Source organism: Sus scrofa, chromosome 6 (assembly GCF_054392235.1).
Source record: "Sus scrofa isolate SSC_HxYL_T2T_F1_AM1 chromosome 6, Sscrofa_HxYL_maternal_Yorkshire_Landrace_v2.0, whole genome shotgun sequence".
NCBI classification, from domain to species: domain Eukaryota; kingdom Metazoa; phylum Chordata; class Mammalia; order Artiodactyla; family Suidae; genus Sus; species Sus scrofa.
Genome location: NC_139388.1, coordinates 145,206,913 through 145,223,642, shown reverse-complemented (window position 1 = coordinate 145,223,642; position 16,730 = coordinate 145,206,913). Strand labels below are relative to the sequence as shown.

Genomic DNA, 16,730 nt, shown 5'->3' with positions numbered 1-16,730 from the left:
CCTTTGCTTAATCTTCAAAAAAATTCATTAATTTAAAACATAGTGGATACTGGCCTGATATATGCAAGCTTCTACATTAAGGCCCTAGAAACAGATGACAATGGTCATAGAGCTTGCAAATCCAGGTTTTTTTTGCCAATCAGAATTAATACAGTAAAAAAAAAAACCCAGAAACTACTTCAACAAAACATCAAAAAATTCTCACTATTACTAAATTTCTTCAATATCTTATAAATTATGTCACATTTTTAGATATGGTAGACTAATTAAAATCCAATTTGATAGTGATTAGATTCAGAAAAATCCTAGACTTTATTCTCTAGTAGTGCAGAAGTTTGTTTCCACTAGTGAATGTGAAATACATAAAATACCTGACAAAAAGTATGTGATCCAATTTAAAATTTCCTCTATAAAAGCCAAAAGGCAGATAATATGATGCTCATAGGGAAAAACACAGCAATAATTTTTAGTTTTTCTTACATATAGAAAGTGTGCATACAATCTAAAATGAATAAGCAAAGCTTTGAGAGAAATGGAATGGCAGAAATCTATGAAGTCCAGCTTCCTTCCCAAATCAGGAATCCTCTCTCAAGCATTCTTGAGAGACAGTCATTAATAATGGTTTTAAATTAACATATTTCCTGAAAAAGTGTGGAGAAATGTACCCAAAGGACTTTATGGTGACTAGACACCTACATAGTATCTTTCAGAAAGTATTTTGAAGAAGGCAAGGGGAAAGTCACCATATCATCTAATATTCAGTTAAGTGGGAGAGTAAAAACATACAATACCTACAATAAAGCTTCCCTTAGCTCTTACATTTTAGTGGTGTGACATCTATAATATCTTAGTGTATGATATTTCAAACAGAATATGGTAGAAATGTGGACTTTTTTTTTTAATGGCGACACCTGCAGCATATGGAAGTTCTCAAGCCAGGGACTGAATATAAGCCACAGCTGCAACAATGCCAGATCCTTTAACCCACCAAGGCCAGGGATATAACCCGTACCTCCATAGTAACATGAGGCAAGCCGCTGCAGTCAGGTTCTTAACCCACTGCACCACAGTGGGAACTCTCTGATCAGATTTCTAATCAAAATATTCAAACGGCTTGAGAGACTAATTTCTAATGTAATGTGGTCATGTACACTACTATGGTCATATACTTCATAAGAAACTAAAAACTTTGATTTGCTCTTCAGGTATTAAGCTACATAAAAGGAAGGCCTTTAATTCCTATTGATTTCAATAGTCCACACTGTAGGAATTAGTTCAGCATTTTGATCACATAGCCACAAACAGAGTCTAGCCCTGTTTCTCTTTTGCTCTGTCAAAAAAAACAAAGATACAGTATTATTGAATCTTGCCAATTTATATTCATCAATGTCTTAATTATCCCACCCTTAGTATCTTCATATTTTCTACTGAAATTAATTATTCAGTCATATACTAAATTAAATATTTATACAACTGCTTTACTGTGCTCTCCATCATCTCGGTGTGGACAATACCCAAATAACCATCTTTCTCAGTGCTGTGATGGTTTAAATTCTATGCCTGTCTCCTCAAACAACTATTATAAGCAGTGCTATGAAATAACATTTACCAAGAGCAAAGTAGTATTTCAATCAAATGTATTGAATATCATTGAAACTATTACTTCTCACTATGCATCAATCAGTGTTCTACCAGGAAAATTAAACCATCCTCAATGTTTAAAACAGAGGAAATTAATTGCAAAGGGGGTGGAAAAGTTAAGAAGAACAGGTCATGGTAAAACAACCCCAGAGCTAAAACAGCAGGAAGCCACTGCTACTCTCAGGATGGAAGAATAAATATGTGAGGCAGTATACGGAAGCCAAAGAGCCAGTTATCAAGCGGAAAATGGAGCAAAGCCGTTCCAGTGGGAGATGGAGACACTGCTGCACATTGCCCAAAGCAATGAAGGAGCAGAGAAACACATGGGCCTCGCTCTCATGGGGTCCTCCCTTTCCCTCAAACTATCTTCCCTTGGATAACCATAGCCTGAAGACAGCTGACATGGACAACTAGGAAATGTTGCCTAGGGATTACCTTCAGAATTCATCACCAATAGCATAGCAGAAGGATGAAGGTTGGATCTGGTCAGTCAGGCTCAGAACCTTCACATATAGGATATGAATATTTCTCCAAACTTTTCAAAAGTCAGGTATTACAAAATTATTTCATGGAGCTATTTAATTGTGAATATGATCTATTTAAAATCTTATTAAATTAATAGATTTAATAGGTCATTAACATGCTTGTGTTCAAAGATTTATATAACTACATGGGCTCATCAGCTCTTTTGAACTAAAAAGATTGGATAAAAATTTATCTAGAAAATTTAAAAATACTATATTATCCTTTAATATAATGAATGACTGTATATTAATGTACTAAGCAATATGTCATGCTAATAGAACAGTTTTGCAAATCGTTGGAGGTAACAATGTATAATTTTATTCCACATTCTGGAGTACATTTTTCCAAATTAACTTAGTATAACTATTACTCCTTTTTTTTTTAAGAAGGAAAAGAAACTCAGAATTTTAAAAAGATTTGTACAATGACACTATTTCATAAGCATATAGGTTTTAAATTAAAGCCTTAATGTTCTAAATTGAAAATGCCTATATAGTTGAACAACATATTTGGAATATGTGATGTGTCTGTGTGTTGGAAGAACTCAATGGATGAGTGTGAAGAGACTCATTGGAGAGACTCTTCAATTACATTCCAAAAGTACAGCATAATTGGTTTCTATTGCTACTGGTAATTCTGCATTTTCATACATAAATCATTTATTTTCTTATATCTAATAGCATTTGTTTCAAACCAAAACTAATTAACATAGTCTAATCAAAAGTCAAATGTATGGGACAAATAAGCTAAATGATAAATACTCGTCATATCCATTTATAAATCTATTTGTAAAAGTTTTGTGACTTCCAATGGAAATATCTTCTGTGTAAATGCGTTCTATGTTCCATGTTTGAAACAAAAGTCTTCCTACTTATTAAAATGTCATTATTAGGATTTCATATAACTTCCATTCATATCTATTGCATTAAAATAACAAAGTTGCATTCAACTTTGTCAAAGAACATACCAAATTTAAGAAAAGAATCTCTCTTATTTCCTTTGATTAAAGCATGACAAGCAGAGAATAGGATATTTTGAAGTCATATCAGGAAGGCTGTTTAAAATGTACAAATTCATAGAATAGTTGAAAGAGAAACATATTGAAAGAATTAGCTTATAAATGACATGACTTTTTACAAAGTGGGAGGATATAATGAGGTTTTTCCTTATATTTTTTCCAAAGAACATTAAACATTTTGGACACGTTAACATAACTATATTTGCTAATCAGGGAAGAATAAAGTATGAGATTCACATTAAAGTAGCAACAAAACTACAAAACAACAACAACAAAAAGCAACAAAAATGTATGTATCAACCCAGAGTAGAGTTATGTTCCTTTGATTTTCTAGGTCTAGAAACACTGGATCTTGAAGAATGATCAATGTGGTTCTAGCTTATCCCATTCTTTGCTATGTCACCTCATGAAACATTAACTCAGGTACTCCATGTACTATAAAATGCAATTTGAAGACTGGAGAAAAAGTTAATTTCTCCATATAGAGATTAACAAATTCTGTTAAGCATAAAATAGTAACAAGTATTAAATGTGGTGGCAATCATATCCTGTACCTCATAAATTACTAAAAAACATTAATTTGTAGCAAATTACAATGTATTCTAGACACCCACACATTTATTTCAGGTTTAAGTAAGGGAGGTATCAAATGTTACTATATTGAACAGATGCATCATTAAATACATTATCAAGAATATCCAAATAACTCAGGTGAATCCTTCAGAGATTTATCAGTGAATATCATTATTAGCAGTAGGGGACATTCTGACATTTAATATATTCTTTCACCAACCTTAAAGGCAAAGTTAAAATGATAAGAATGCTGAAATTATTAAATGGAACTTCATTATAAGCCAACAGAGTAGCTGATTTACAAAATGATAGATACAGTTAGTGGATCACAGAATGAATTCCTTTTTTTTTTTTTTTTTTTTTTTTTTTTTTTTTTTAATGGTAACACCACATAAGGGAAGTTTTGCTTTTCTTGATTCTTTTCTCTAAAACAGACCTTCTGGCATTTAGGAAATATAAATGTATCATTTGACCTTTAAACTTCTATTTCATTAATGTAACCACAAGCAACAGAGTCACTGACTGACATGTTTGCACTTTCAGGCCTTTAGCACTTTAAGTTATTTGATAACTGTTATGCCACTATTTGCTTTTTATTAGAGACACTTTGAGGAATGCGTTACAGTGAAAAAATAGAGTATAATGTGTATAATGTGTAAAGCTTAATAAATTATATATAATTAAGTAAAGTGTTCTCCTGAGCTTTAGGTTTTTGTATTTTGATGTGAGGGTGCATATGAGAGAAGATTTTGTTTTGTTTGCTTTGTTTTCTAATGAATTAGAGAATCATATCAAATACAACTCCGGGTAGCCAAAGTAAAAACGTAAAATATAACTCTCTGACATTATTTTTGATGAAATATGACACCTGACTTACACTCAATTCATCCTTAAGCTCTTCTGTACTGGTCTATGAACAGAACAAATACCAGTTGCAGAAGGAGAGTCAAGAAAAATAATTAAAACATCCTAATTTTTTAACAGAGAGAGAATTTATTGTAGATATATATGTTAAAAGTATTTAAAACCTATGGACAATGTAAAAAGATAAAAATGAGATACTCTCTGGAGAATTCTAGAATTACTATAAGCAAATTATTTTGGGTACTAAGTAATACAGATAAGATTTTCTTCCTCTGACAAAAAAAAAAAAAGAGAGCGATTCTGTTTAGTTAAAAAAAAATTGTAATTGGTTAAAATCATCATTCAGAAGAGACAGAGATTCTAATCTCTTTAAAAAGTTTAAAAGACAAAAGTTCCCTAAACTACAATATTACAAAACTCAGGATACAGCATACAAATGGATGAGGTACAGTGCACACAAGTAAACAAGGACTGCACCAAACCAACAACACTGGAAAGATACTGTTGTCACTAGTTAAAGAAGCTTCACTACTAGAAGCAAAGAGTGAACTAAACATAGGCCTCCTAGAGGCAGAACATGGGTTCAGCTATTTTCATTAGCCATAGCATTTGCTAGATTGTTCATTAGAGACAAAATGCCTATGACATACCATCAGAAGACAAGCAGTCTATCAAATTCTTTAGATTGAAAATGCTAATACTCATTACAAATAATCAACATGCTGCTACAAACATGTAGATTGCAGTTGCAGCGATAGATTTGCAGCCTCTAAAGATAGTGCTTCATCCTTAACACTGTTGCTTAAACTTCCGAAACAAACTTAACATAAAGAACATAAATAAGGGTTTAATTTATATTCTCTGTGTGACCAAAAGTTCATTGCTTTTACCGACAATGAAAAGCTATTTTACTAAGTTATAACAAATTTTCTAGTAGTTTTGTATACATCCAGTGGCACTTTGTGTGTTTAAAGCAGAGATAACATTTATTATAAAAGCATGTTATTAGTGTATATTAGAAACTATAATAGTATTCCACAGCAAGTTGGACTCATAAGCATGTTTCAGAAGGTGCAAATCACTTACCACACCCAGATCCCAGATCATTAAATTTAAAATATATTGCATGATTCAAATAAAACATACCCCACTCTCTTTCACCTTAGACAGGCCACATATACTGATTTTGTGCAATCTGCACTTACAAGCCAACTACCATCCAGTGGAGAGAAAGAAGATCTTTCAGGGAGATTTGATGTATATGTCAGGTGGGAGTATCACAGGAAGAAGGGAGGGCAATGGGAAATGAAGGAATAGGGTGTTTAGCCTTGTTTAGATCTAAGCACTGCTGATCATCGATTTATATTTTCATAGACAGAAATGTTCCCAGAAGCTTATCTGTAGTGTTGTTTAGGAATACAATTAGGGTAGGATGTTCACTAATGACAAAACATTTCCATGCTCAAGCTTGGGAAAAAGAAAGCAAGAGGGGGGAGTGAGAAAATGAAGCAAAACTTAAGATGGAAAAAGGGAGGAAAGAGGGAAGGATGCCTTCATAAATAAAAACAGAGAGAGGAAAGGGAGAGACCGTATATACACATGTGTGAGTGACAGCGTTGGGAGCAGTGGAGTGTGTACCTTTTAGACAGTAAAAGAGGATCTGAATGTGAAAGTGGTTGTTAGAGCATGGAAGTGCCAGCGTGTGTGAGAATGTGAAACAGAGAATGTGAGGGAGTGTGGTTAAGAAAAAGAGATTTGTGAGGGTGAAAAAATGGTACTGGAAGGGGTTAGAGGGGAACATAAGTGTGTGGCAGGATATGGGGAAAGAGACGGGAAATGTGAGTCAAAGAGAGAGAAAAGATCACAGAACAGGGATATTAATGAAGAAGAAAAACGAGGAATGGAGACAGGTAATGAGTGGAGGGGAGGGGGTTAAAAAAGAGGTTAGAGATCAGAGCGGTTGCGATAAAAAAGAAAATATGTGGAGAAAATAGAAAAAGAAAGAAAAATAGAAAAGCGATGAAAAGAGATAAGCGGTATAAAGAAACTGAAAAGGGAGAAATTGAATCTAACTGTCCAAATGAGAGGGAAAACGCATGGGAGCAGGGAGCCAGCAGTTTGAAAAAGTCGCTTAGGCTAGAGTAAAATAGAAACAAACCTGATAAACTTGTCAGACTCTCCAAGAGTACCCCATGACAGTAAAACAGAGACCTTGTGAACTGAGTTTGCAAGTGGCACCTGTCCATCCTAAACCTCACACTTTACTCATTCCCGGGCTGCTTGGCGATCAGGCAAAGTGCTTTAGCTTCACCAGTCCGGCTTGCTACCTGCCCCAGGGTAAAGGGGCCAGGGCTCCAGGCAGAATCAGCACCTGGATTTCCTGGAATGTGGTCTTTTCATAGTGATCACTACCAGCATCATTACTTGGTTTTAAAAGAAGGCAAAAAAGGTGGAAAGACAGACAAAGATTAGACTGAGACAAGTACGAAAAGCACGCCGTTCTTCCTACCTAAGCACCGCCGTGTCCCCTTTTCTGACCATCATGTTGTCCACAGCCGCCCAGGGGAAGTCCACACTCTGTCCAGCCGGGAGGCAGGAGGGTAGCAGGCAGCACAGGCTGAGGAGCACCGCCGCCAGCCACTGGTTCGAGCAACAAGCACCCTGCACCAACAGCATCATGTCCATCCCTGCTAAGGCTGCTCACTCTCCAGCAGCTTTCAGCTCGCACTCCCCCACCCCCTGGTGCTGGCGAGTCTTCCCGGGAACCAGGCGGCGCGCCACAGAAATTTTTTCTTTTCTTTTTTTTCTTTCGAATTTTTTTTTTTTTGTGTGTGTGTGGGTGGGTGGGTTTCTTTCCTTTCTCTTTTTTTTTTCCTTCCTCTAGTTGTTGCGTGTTGTTTCTCTCTTTTTTGCCTCCCCTCCTCCTCCTCTTTGCCTTCCCTCCCTCCCTCCCCTCCCACCCCCTAGCACCACACTACACCTCCTCTCGGTTGCTTTTGGCCGAGTCCGGAGTGTGTCTAATTCTCGGACGGCTCGCACACTATCTAGCGAGGAGGCGAGCGCGCGGGCGAGTGAGGGAGGAGGCGCCGCGGCGGCGGAGGCAGGGCGAGCGGTGGTGGCGGCGGCTGCAATCGCGGTAGCAGCAGCAGCAGCAGCAGCAGCAGCAGCAGCAGCAGCAGAAGCAACGCGGGGCGCAGCGGCGGCCGGCGGCCCCCGGGCTCGCGCGCGTTGCCAAGCGGCCGTTTCCTTAGCAACCCCGCCTGGGGACTGGGGATGCAGCGGGCCGGGGGGGGGGTGGTTTGAAGGGGGGAGAAAAGAAAGAAAACGAAAAATATGTATTTCTATCAAGAAGAGGTATATCACAATTATGTAAACTGAGAAGAAAAAAGAGGTGCACTGGAGACCGAACGCTTCCCTTCCTGTCATAAGCATTAGAGTGATGCTTTGCTAGAAAAGTCTCCGTGTCGGAGCTGAGGTGAAGAGAGTAGAGGTGCGTTTTACCTCTTGAGGCACCGTAACTTTTAAGTCCTCCAAGTTGTGGTCGGCGCCATCATGACGCCAGGGACTGTGAGGTTTTATTTTATGTATTTTTTTTCCAGTGTCGCCTGGGCGGCCGCGCTACACTTGACAAGCGGCCAACTAGTTCACTCTTTTCCTCTTTTCGGAAATAGATAGGGACAGTGGCGGGGGGTGGTGTGCTGCTTTTTTGAGGGTACATGAGGGGAGTGCTTGCAAGGCCTTGCGGTGGAGCAGTTGGCATATGTATGGGGTCAGTCGCAAAGGACTAGAAGGCGGTCCCCCTCTCACTTCCCCCCCCCATTGTTGACACTAAATTCTTTGCGTATATGAGGTTTCGTCAAAGTGGAAAGTGCGTGGATGTGTGTGTGTCTGTGTGTGTGTAGTAAGCGCGCGCCCGAGTATGCGCGCGAATCCTGCGCGCAGGGTCTGTGTGCGCGCGCGCGCGCGCGCAGCACGCAGGCGCGCTGGGAGGGACTGGGCGGGTCGCGCTGGGATGGAGTCGGGAGGAAACTGCAATCAAGTGTTTTAATTGTGAACAGCCAGGCAGTCCTGTTATGTAAGAGTTTAACCCGTTTGAGCCTATCGGGAGGAATTATCAGCGCATTCTAATCTAGGCAGGGCAAAGTTATTGGGTTTAAGGAGTCACAGGTTTATTTCATTTTATTTTTTAACATTTTTCAAACCGGGTTGGACAAGCTCTCTCCACCGCGGCGCAGAGCGGCTACCTTCTGTTCCCACGCCGCAGCCTCTTAGCAGCTTTCACCCAACCACCACTGCGAGCCGCTGTCCTGGCCCAAGGCAGAGTGGGGTGCTGGGCATGGAGCCACCCCCTACTCTTTGCTACTTCTTCCCTTCTAGTACTTCTTTCCAGTTTCACGGCCCCTTAGTTATTCTGGGCCATTTGTGGATCAGTGCGAGAACCGAGGCTAAAGTCAATAGCAGTTATGCCAGTCAATCTTGTTCAGTGAGGAGTGTGGGAAGCTGAGCGGGGTAGTGAGGGAAGGAAACAAGTAATTTAAACAATTAATATAATATAAATAATATGCTCACCTCTCCCCTTCTTCTAACCCTATCCTCCTTAAGCAGCCCTTGAAGATTTTCTTCGCCTGACCCCAGTCCTGCTTCCCTTGGAGGAAATAAGTACAGCACATCCCTAACTCGTTTTCCATAATGCTAGCAGCGTCCTTTGGCAAAACGCACAGTAGCAATAATCTCTGCAGGGGTCAGCATCCGGCTGCCTCCCCAGACTGAGGTCTTTAAGAGGCAGGCAGGGAGTCGTTTTGCTTGGCAGTAGCGGTGCTCAGAGTGATTTTTATCGCAGTGCGTGAGGATATATGGGGAAAGGGAAGGGTTCCCATCACCTGTGACCACCCAGACAGCCTGATCGAAGAGCCCCTAACCAGAATCACCTCCCTGCTGAAGTGACACCCCAAGGCCCAGCAGTTAACCAAGACGTTTGCAGCAGGAGTTACTGATGTTATCAGTATTCAAGCTTAACTCTCAAATCCGGCTCGGAAATTGAGAGTGCAGTAGTATTCAACTGCATTTTGAAACATCAATAAAATGTTAGTCATTTGCGGGTGAATGAAAACATTTTCTTTACCGACTGGTATGCTAGGGAAATAATTGTCAAATGACAGACTCTTGCTAATATTGATGCCAAATACCTAGGTAACACTGTCATCTTGTTAACTGCGTTTTTCTATCGCGCGTGGAACACTGATGGATAAAGCTTAAAATTATCTAGGGCAAACGGGGCATTAGAAGAATCGACATGTCGTGTATATGGGCAAAACTTCTCAGTATTATTTAGTATTTTCACTAGAAACGATCTAGATCCCATTGAAGAGAAGCAGAAGACACCGCTTACGGCATTGTAGCTCAGTTTAGCGCTATTTTATGCGGGGATAGGGCTCCAGCGTTTTCTAGTACAAGCTATGAAAAGCATTCTTTTGTAACTGCTGTTTCCCAGCGATCTGACATCTTCAGTGGGGAGGACGGGAGGAGAGGAGATTTCTGTGACCAGGGATGGAGCTATGCAGCAGTTTTAATATGTACAACAACGCTTCGGGCTTGTGAAAGGAAACTGGAACCACTTACGTTTAAAGGCAAAGAGTTTATTTTCTTTATTTCTAGTTTTCTTTAATCTCAACCTCCATTCTTTTAAGCACAAAGCACTTATCTCTCACAATACCCATCCAAAGTAAGCAATAACTGAACCTAGTTTATAGATGCGTGGACTACGAAAAGCTTATTTACATGTGCATCACTGTTATTTAAAGTGAGAGCAAGAATGCTGAGTGGGGCAGCCTTATTACTGCATGTACTCTTGCTGTCCTTCTGACTAGAAAGGAAAATGATTATTAATGCATTTATTACTTTCTTTTCTCCTCAAGCTTTCTATGGGCATATATCTGAGAGGATTTTACAGGGTTTCTAGTATTTCCTTTTAAGGTCCTAGATTTCTTTCAAGCAGAGGCTAAATCCTCAAAGTTTTGGCTCCTGAGAGAAAACCAGAACAAAAACAAACAAAAAAACAAAAGAGAGAAAACCTCCCAGCTCAGATAGTACATAGTTCCTCAGTAGATTTTTTTTTTTTAATACCAAGAATAGGTAATAGCATTGTCTGAACTTTTTAAATTGTGAGGTTTAGAGTGGGTGTACTAGAATAGTCCCTTGGTCAGAGTTTTTAGGAATTGACATTGGAATGACTTAGTGCTACTACTTCTTCTTGAATCCTATATACTTTTGTATTCAAAGCTCATTGAAGAAATGTGATGACTGATATGGAAGGAGAAAAGTAGAGCCTGACTTTGATTATACTCCTGTCTTTCATGTCCTCTGACCTCAGGGATATTGGAAGGATAATATTATAAAGAAGCTTCATTTGCTTCCTTAGTTTAATAAGCTTGATTTTTAAAATTATCAGTATAAATAGTTATTTTGGTAAAATTAAACTAAATTCACAATTGTTTTCTGATAGTGAGTTAACCTAAATACATCTTTCATGTTGTTACTATGTAGGCATGAGAAATTTTTAGGCAAAACAGTTTCTAGGACCTAATCAGGACTAATGAGAACACTTGATAATTCCTGAAAGAGTCAGTCAGGAAGCCCTTTTAAACAGGACATATGAATAACAGCTCTCTAGCTTGGGTCATAATTGAGTCTCTATTTGAATTAAGCTAAGCTAGTTTAAGGTTGATGCACTTTACCAACTTAACTCACCTGTAGTGATGATTTGCAGGTCAGTGTGAGAACTACAAAGCCTGGGAAATTTGTTGGGGGGAGAAAATATTTCTTTATAGAAAAGTTTCTTAACCTAGTCATTTTTTTTTTAATGGAAGTATAGTTGGTTTATAATATTGTGTTAGTTACAGGCGCACAGCAAAGTGAACTTCTAATATTTTGGGCCAGATAATTCTTTGTTGTGGAGACTACCTTGTGCATTGGAAAATGTTTAGCAGCATCCCGCAACATCCCAGGCCTATACTCACTAGATTCTATTAACATTAGTAGATGATTTCTTCAGACATTGCTAAATGCTATGCAGACCTAAGTAGGGCATGACAAAAATTACCCCAAGTTGAGAACCAGTCCATTACAGATTACGTTTCTAAAATGTATGTTCCATCTTGTGCTTTTCAAAAAAAACAGTAAAGCAGATTGTGTTTAAAACAAAAATATTTTATTTCAATTCTATAGCTACAGAAGTAGCTCTTCTTCCCCATCAGTTCTGTATCTACATTTACCTGCTGTGTGATTGAGTGGCCCAGCTTAGCAAGGATGTAATTAATTTAATGGTTGACCATAAATATCTTTCCATGATGTCTTCATTGGAACTCTTTAAGTTAGAGTTGAACGGATAATTCTCATTTTTAAAAGAAATTGTCACTTTGTGGTTGTTTAAATAAAAGTGTAAGTAGATGGTGAGCTTCTTTCAGGCAAGAACTAAAATCTTTGTATTCTTTACATAGAGACAGCTAAAGGGTATGCACTCAGGAAATGACTATTGAATAAAGGAGGAAAAACGAAATAATTTCCCTTTTAAATAACTCTATGTAAAAATAATATATTTGCTCATTTACCATTTTTTTTCTATATTAAATACCAGCCTTGATAGTAAGCACAGAGATAAGAACTGAGGGCTGGAAGGACGTTGCAGGGATACTTTCAAAGCTCTTCAAACCATTCCCATAGAATGGCCCTGAAAATTTCACCTAAGTACTTAAACCAGAATGAGAAGGCCTATGATAAATGTGGGTGGAAATTATTTTTAAAGTACTGAAGTTTTTATTCTTTTTACTTGTAAGGTAATGAGTACAGCTTCAATTACATATCATTATATATTTGCATGGGTTCTGGAGATACTCATAAATATTTCTGTCAGTATTATTTAATATTTTTTCCTCCCCTATTTCCAAAAGGACTTTAAGAAAATCAAGAGCATCTATTTAAAAATAAATGTCAAATTTAACATTTTCTACTGGACTCTCAAGAGTATAAAATCTTATGCTCTGAAATTAGTATTCTATTTTATTTTTATTTCCTAAAATTTATTTATTTCATTTTATTTACTAAAAATTTCTGATCCTGATTGCAGAGATTTTTATCTTGTATATATTTGACCCCTTAACAACGTGGGTTTGAACAGTGTGGGTCTATTTATATGCAGATTTCTTTTCAATAAATACTATAGTACACTATTCACAGTTGGTTGCATCCCTGGGTGTGTAACCTTGGATATGGAAGACTATCTATAAAGCCATATATGGATTTTACACTATGCAGCAGCTGGTGCCCTTAACCCCCCTTACTGTTCAAGGGTCAATTGTATATATTTTTAAAGACTATTTTAGAGCAGTTTTAGGATTACACCAAAATTGAGAGGAAGGTGAAGCTCTCTCTTATAAACCCTGCCCCAAAAGATGCATAGCCTTCCCCATTAGCAACACTACTCACCAGAATACATTGTTTTCAGCAAGGATGAACCTACATTGCCACATTATAATCACCCCAAGTCCATAATTTGCTTTAGGGTTCACTCTTGGAGTTGTACTTTTTACAAGTTTAAGCATCATGTTAATATACTGTGGTAAAATTCTCTGTGCTCTGCCTATTCCATTCTCATCTGGCAACCTCTAATTTTTTATTGTCTCCACAGTTTTGCCTTTCCCAGAATATCATATGTGGAATCATAAAGTATGCAACCTTTCTCAGATTGGCTTTTTTTACCTAGTAACATGCATTTGAGTTTATCCTCTATATCTTGTTATGGCTTGATCTCTCATTTCTTTTTAGTGCTGAATAATATTCCATTGTTTGATATACCACAGTCTGTTTATTTATTCTCCTACCAGGGGACATGTTAGTTGGTTCCAAGTTTTGGCATTATGAATAAAACTGCTGTAAACATCCATATGCAGGTTTTTGTGTGGTCATATGTTTTCAACTTCTTTGGGTAAATACCAAGGAGCATGATTGCTGGATCATATGGCATGCAGGATCATGTGTTTAGTTTTGTCAGAAAACCCCAAACTCTCTTCCACAGTGACTGTACCATTGTGTATATATTTCCAGCAGCAAAATGTCTGAGAGGTCTTTTGCCATATATTGTTACAAGCATTTGGTGTTGTCAGTGTTTCCAGATTTTGGCTGCTCTAGTAGGCGTGCAGTGATATCTTGTTGCTTTAATTTACATTTTGCTGGTGATATATGATGTATTGTATCTTTTCATATGCTTAGTTCTCATCTGTATATTTTCCTTGATGAGGTTTCTATTAAGGTCTTTGGCTAATTTCTAATCAGGTTGTTTTTTTATTATTTTTAGAATTCTTTGTATGTTTTGGATAATAGTCCTTTGTCAGATACGTCTATGGCCAATATTCTCTCCCAGTGTATGGCTTGTCATCTCATTGACATTGTCTTTAACAGGGCAGAAGTTTTTAATTGTAATGAAGTCCAGCTTATCAATTATTTATTTCATGGATTGTGTCTTTTGTGTTTTATCTAAAAAGGCATCACCATACCCAAGTTCATCGAGGTCTTCTGTTATCTTTCAGGAGGTTTATAGTTTTACACTTAAGTCTATGATCTTTTTTTCAGTTAACTATTGTAAAGGGATGATTATCTTGTAAATTTTCAAATCCTACAGTGACTTGTTAATTTTATCCATTTATCATATTTTCTTATAATTGATAGGTAATGTGTAAATATTATCTATCATACATACATACAGCAGGAGAGATGCCTGATTGTGTTAACTTATAAAGACACCTTTACTGGAATTTGTTATTTATTTGGATGAATTTTTTACTACTAATATACTTTTTTTTTCTTTTGAGGGCTGCTCCTGTGGCATATGGAAGTTCCTGAGCTAGGGGTTGAATCAGAGGTGCAACTGCCAGCCTGCACCACAGCCATAGCAATACTAGATCCCAGCCACATCTGCAACGTACACCACACTTTGCGGCAACGCTGGATCCCACCAAAGGAGCCAGGGCTCAAAACTGAATCCTCACAGGCACTATGTCAAGTTCTTAACTTGCTGATCCACAATGGGAATTCCTAATTTATTTTTCATAACAACAATGTGAAAACATTACTTTAAAACCTAATCCTAAACAGAAAGAAAATATCTCTGTCATTTCATTACATGACCACTTCTAGCAACTATTGGGACTTTTATTGCTCTTATAGTAAATTATGATATTCATAGTGAGGTAAATCATTATTTTTTTCCCTTAATACTAGAAAAAACAAGAGGGTTTAAAGTGGAATCATTTTAAAGGATCATATGAAATACCTTCCCACAATTATTAAAGTCATCCATATCCATAATATACATTTTTTTTACCTTTGTTCTGACAACACATATTTCACAATACACTTTAAGTATGAAAGTTAACATCCATTTGATTCCATTCAGATTCAGAAACAGCAAATTGACAACACTCAGAAGCATCCTGGAAGTCCTTTCTTAATGATCACCCCCATCTTTTCCTCTAAAAATAACCCTTATGCGGTTATCCTTTCCTTAGTTTCTTTATCTTTTTGCTACTTTAGTTTTGCATCCCTCTGAAACAATGACTTGCTTTTCTACATAATCATACAAATCCATATCAGTCATACAATATGTAGTTGTATAGTATATCCTTTTTTTGTGTCTGAATTCTTTTCCTGGATATCATATTTTAAGATTTCTCTGCCCTGTTGTGCAACTCTTGTCCCTTCGTTTGTGTATCTATGTAGCATTCTATAGTATAAAATATAAAATTATACATTGATCCATTATATTGTTGACACATGTTATGTTTTACATTACTTATCTATTGTGGACAATGATGGCATGAACATTTTTGGATATCAGTACTGAAAACTTCCCCCGGGTTATATAAAGCTGGCCTGCAAGGTGGTGGAAACCAGAGACAGAGACACTTATTTTAAGGAACTGGCTTATGTGATTGTGAAACTGGTAAGTTCCAAATCTGCAGGGTAGCCTGGCAGGCTGGAGACCTAGGAAAGTTCTGATGTTGCAGCATGTCTGAAGATGATCTAAAGACAGAATTCCCTCTTCTTCAAGGGATCTCTGCCTCTTTGGTTTTAAGGCCTTCAAAGTGATTGAATGAGGCCTGCCCACATTATGGAGGATGATATGCTTTACTCAAAGTCCACTCATTTAAGTGTTAATCTAATCTAAAGAATACCTTCATAGTGACATCCAGAGTGGTATTTTGGCAAATATCTGAGTACTGTAGCCTTGTGAAATTTGACACATAATATCAACCATCACACTGGTTTACTTCCAGTTAACTGCTATGTTGGGTAGTTCCTCCTTCATCTCAGCTTAAAGTAAGAGATACCAACCCTTGACTGTCCCATTCTCTTTTTACCCCAATATTTTGAAACTGACAAAATTTCAAGTCAGTCTGTATAAATTCTCTTGGTGCTTAGAATCAAATATATAACATTAAGAAAACTTTCATCTTCTTAAATCATGTTAAGGCTATAGGAGAAAAGCCTTATTGTTCTTGTTTATAATATTATCTCTATTTGTTTTAATCACAGACCTTTAAAAATTGCTTTTTAAAACTGTATCAAAATTATAATAACAAGCAACCATCTTTGAATTGGCACAAATCAGAATGCTGAATCTTCACCACTTTGAACTAATAGACTCACTTCTGTTATAACCAGTCAAATCCTATGAATTGAGTGTAACACTCAATAATTGTTTGAAAGAGTGTCTTTCCCAATATAGCATTCTTTGGCCCAGCAAGTTTACTAAGATAAGCTTTATCTTTCAGTTGGCCATTATTTTATCAACACCAGTGTCTCAGTCACCTCTAGAATTTGAGCCACCACTAATTTATTCTCCATTGCTATTATTTTGTCATTTTGAGAATTTTATATAAATGGAATCATCTAGGATGTTTCATTTTGAAGATGACTTTTACTTACACAGCTTAATGGCTCTTGCGATGGATCTAAATTAATTCTTAGAACAATAGTTTCTCCCTTTTCATGCAAAATAGTCATGGAATATAGGTACCATAGTTTGTTTAACTATTCACATATTTTAGGACATTTC

General features: G+C 37.3%; 1 protein-coding gene across 5 annotated transcripts in view; it reads right to left on the bottom strand.

The window, feature by feature from the left end:
* NEGR1 (neuronal growth regulator 1) overlaps positions 1-7,379 on the bottom strand; it is an 865,843-nt gene extending 858,464 nt beyond the window's left edge. For all 5 annotated transcript variants that reach the window (XR_014807971.1, XR_014807972.1, XR_014807973.1 and 2 more), the window contains exon 1: positions 7,131-7,379. Coding sequence is in view for 2 of the 5 variants with exons in the window: in XM_084964694.1 (XP_084820820.1) it covers positions 7,131-7,306 (176 nt within the window). In the remaining 3 variants the exon portion in view is untranslated. The remainder of the gene's footprint in view (positions 1-7,130) is intronic.
* Positions 7,380-16,730: the final 9,351 nt, after the last annotated feature.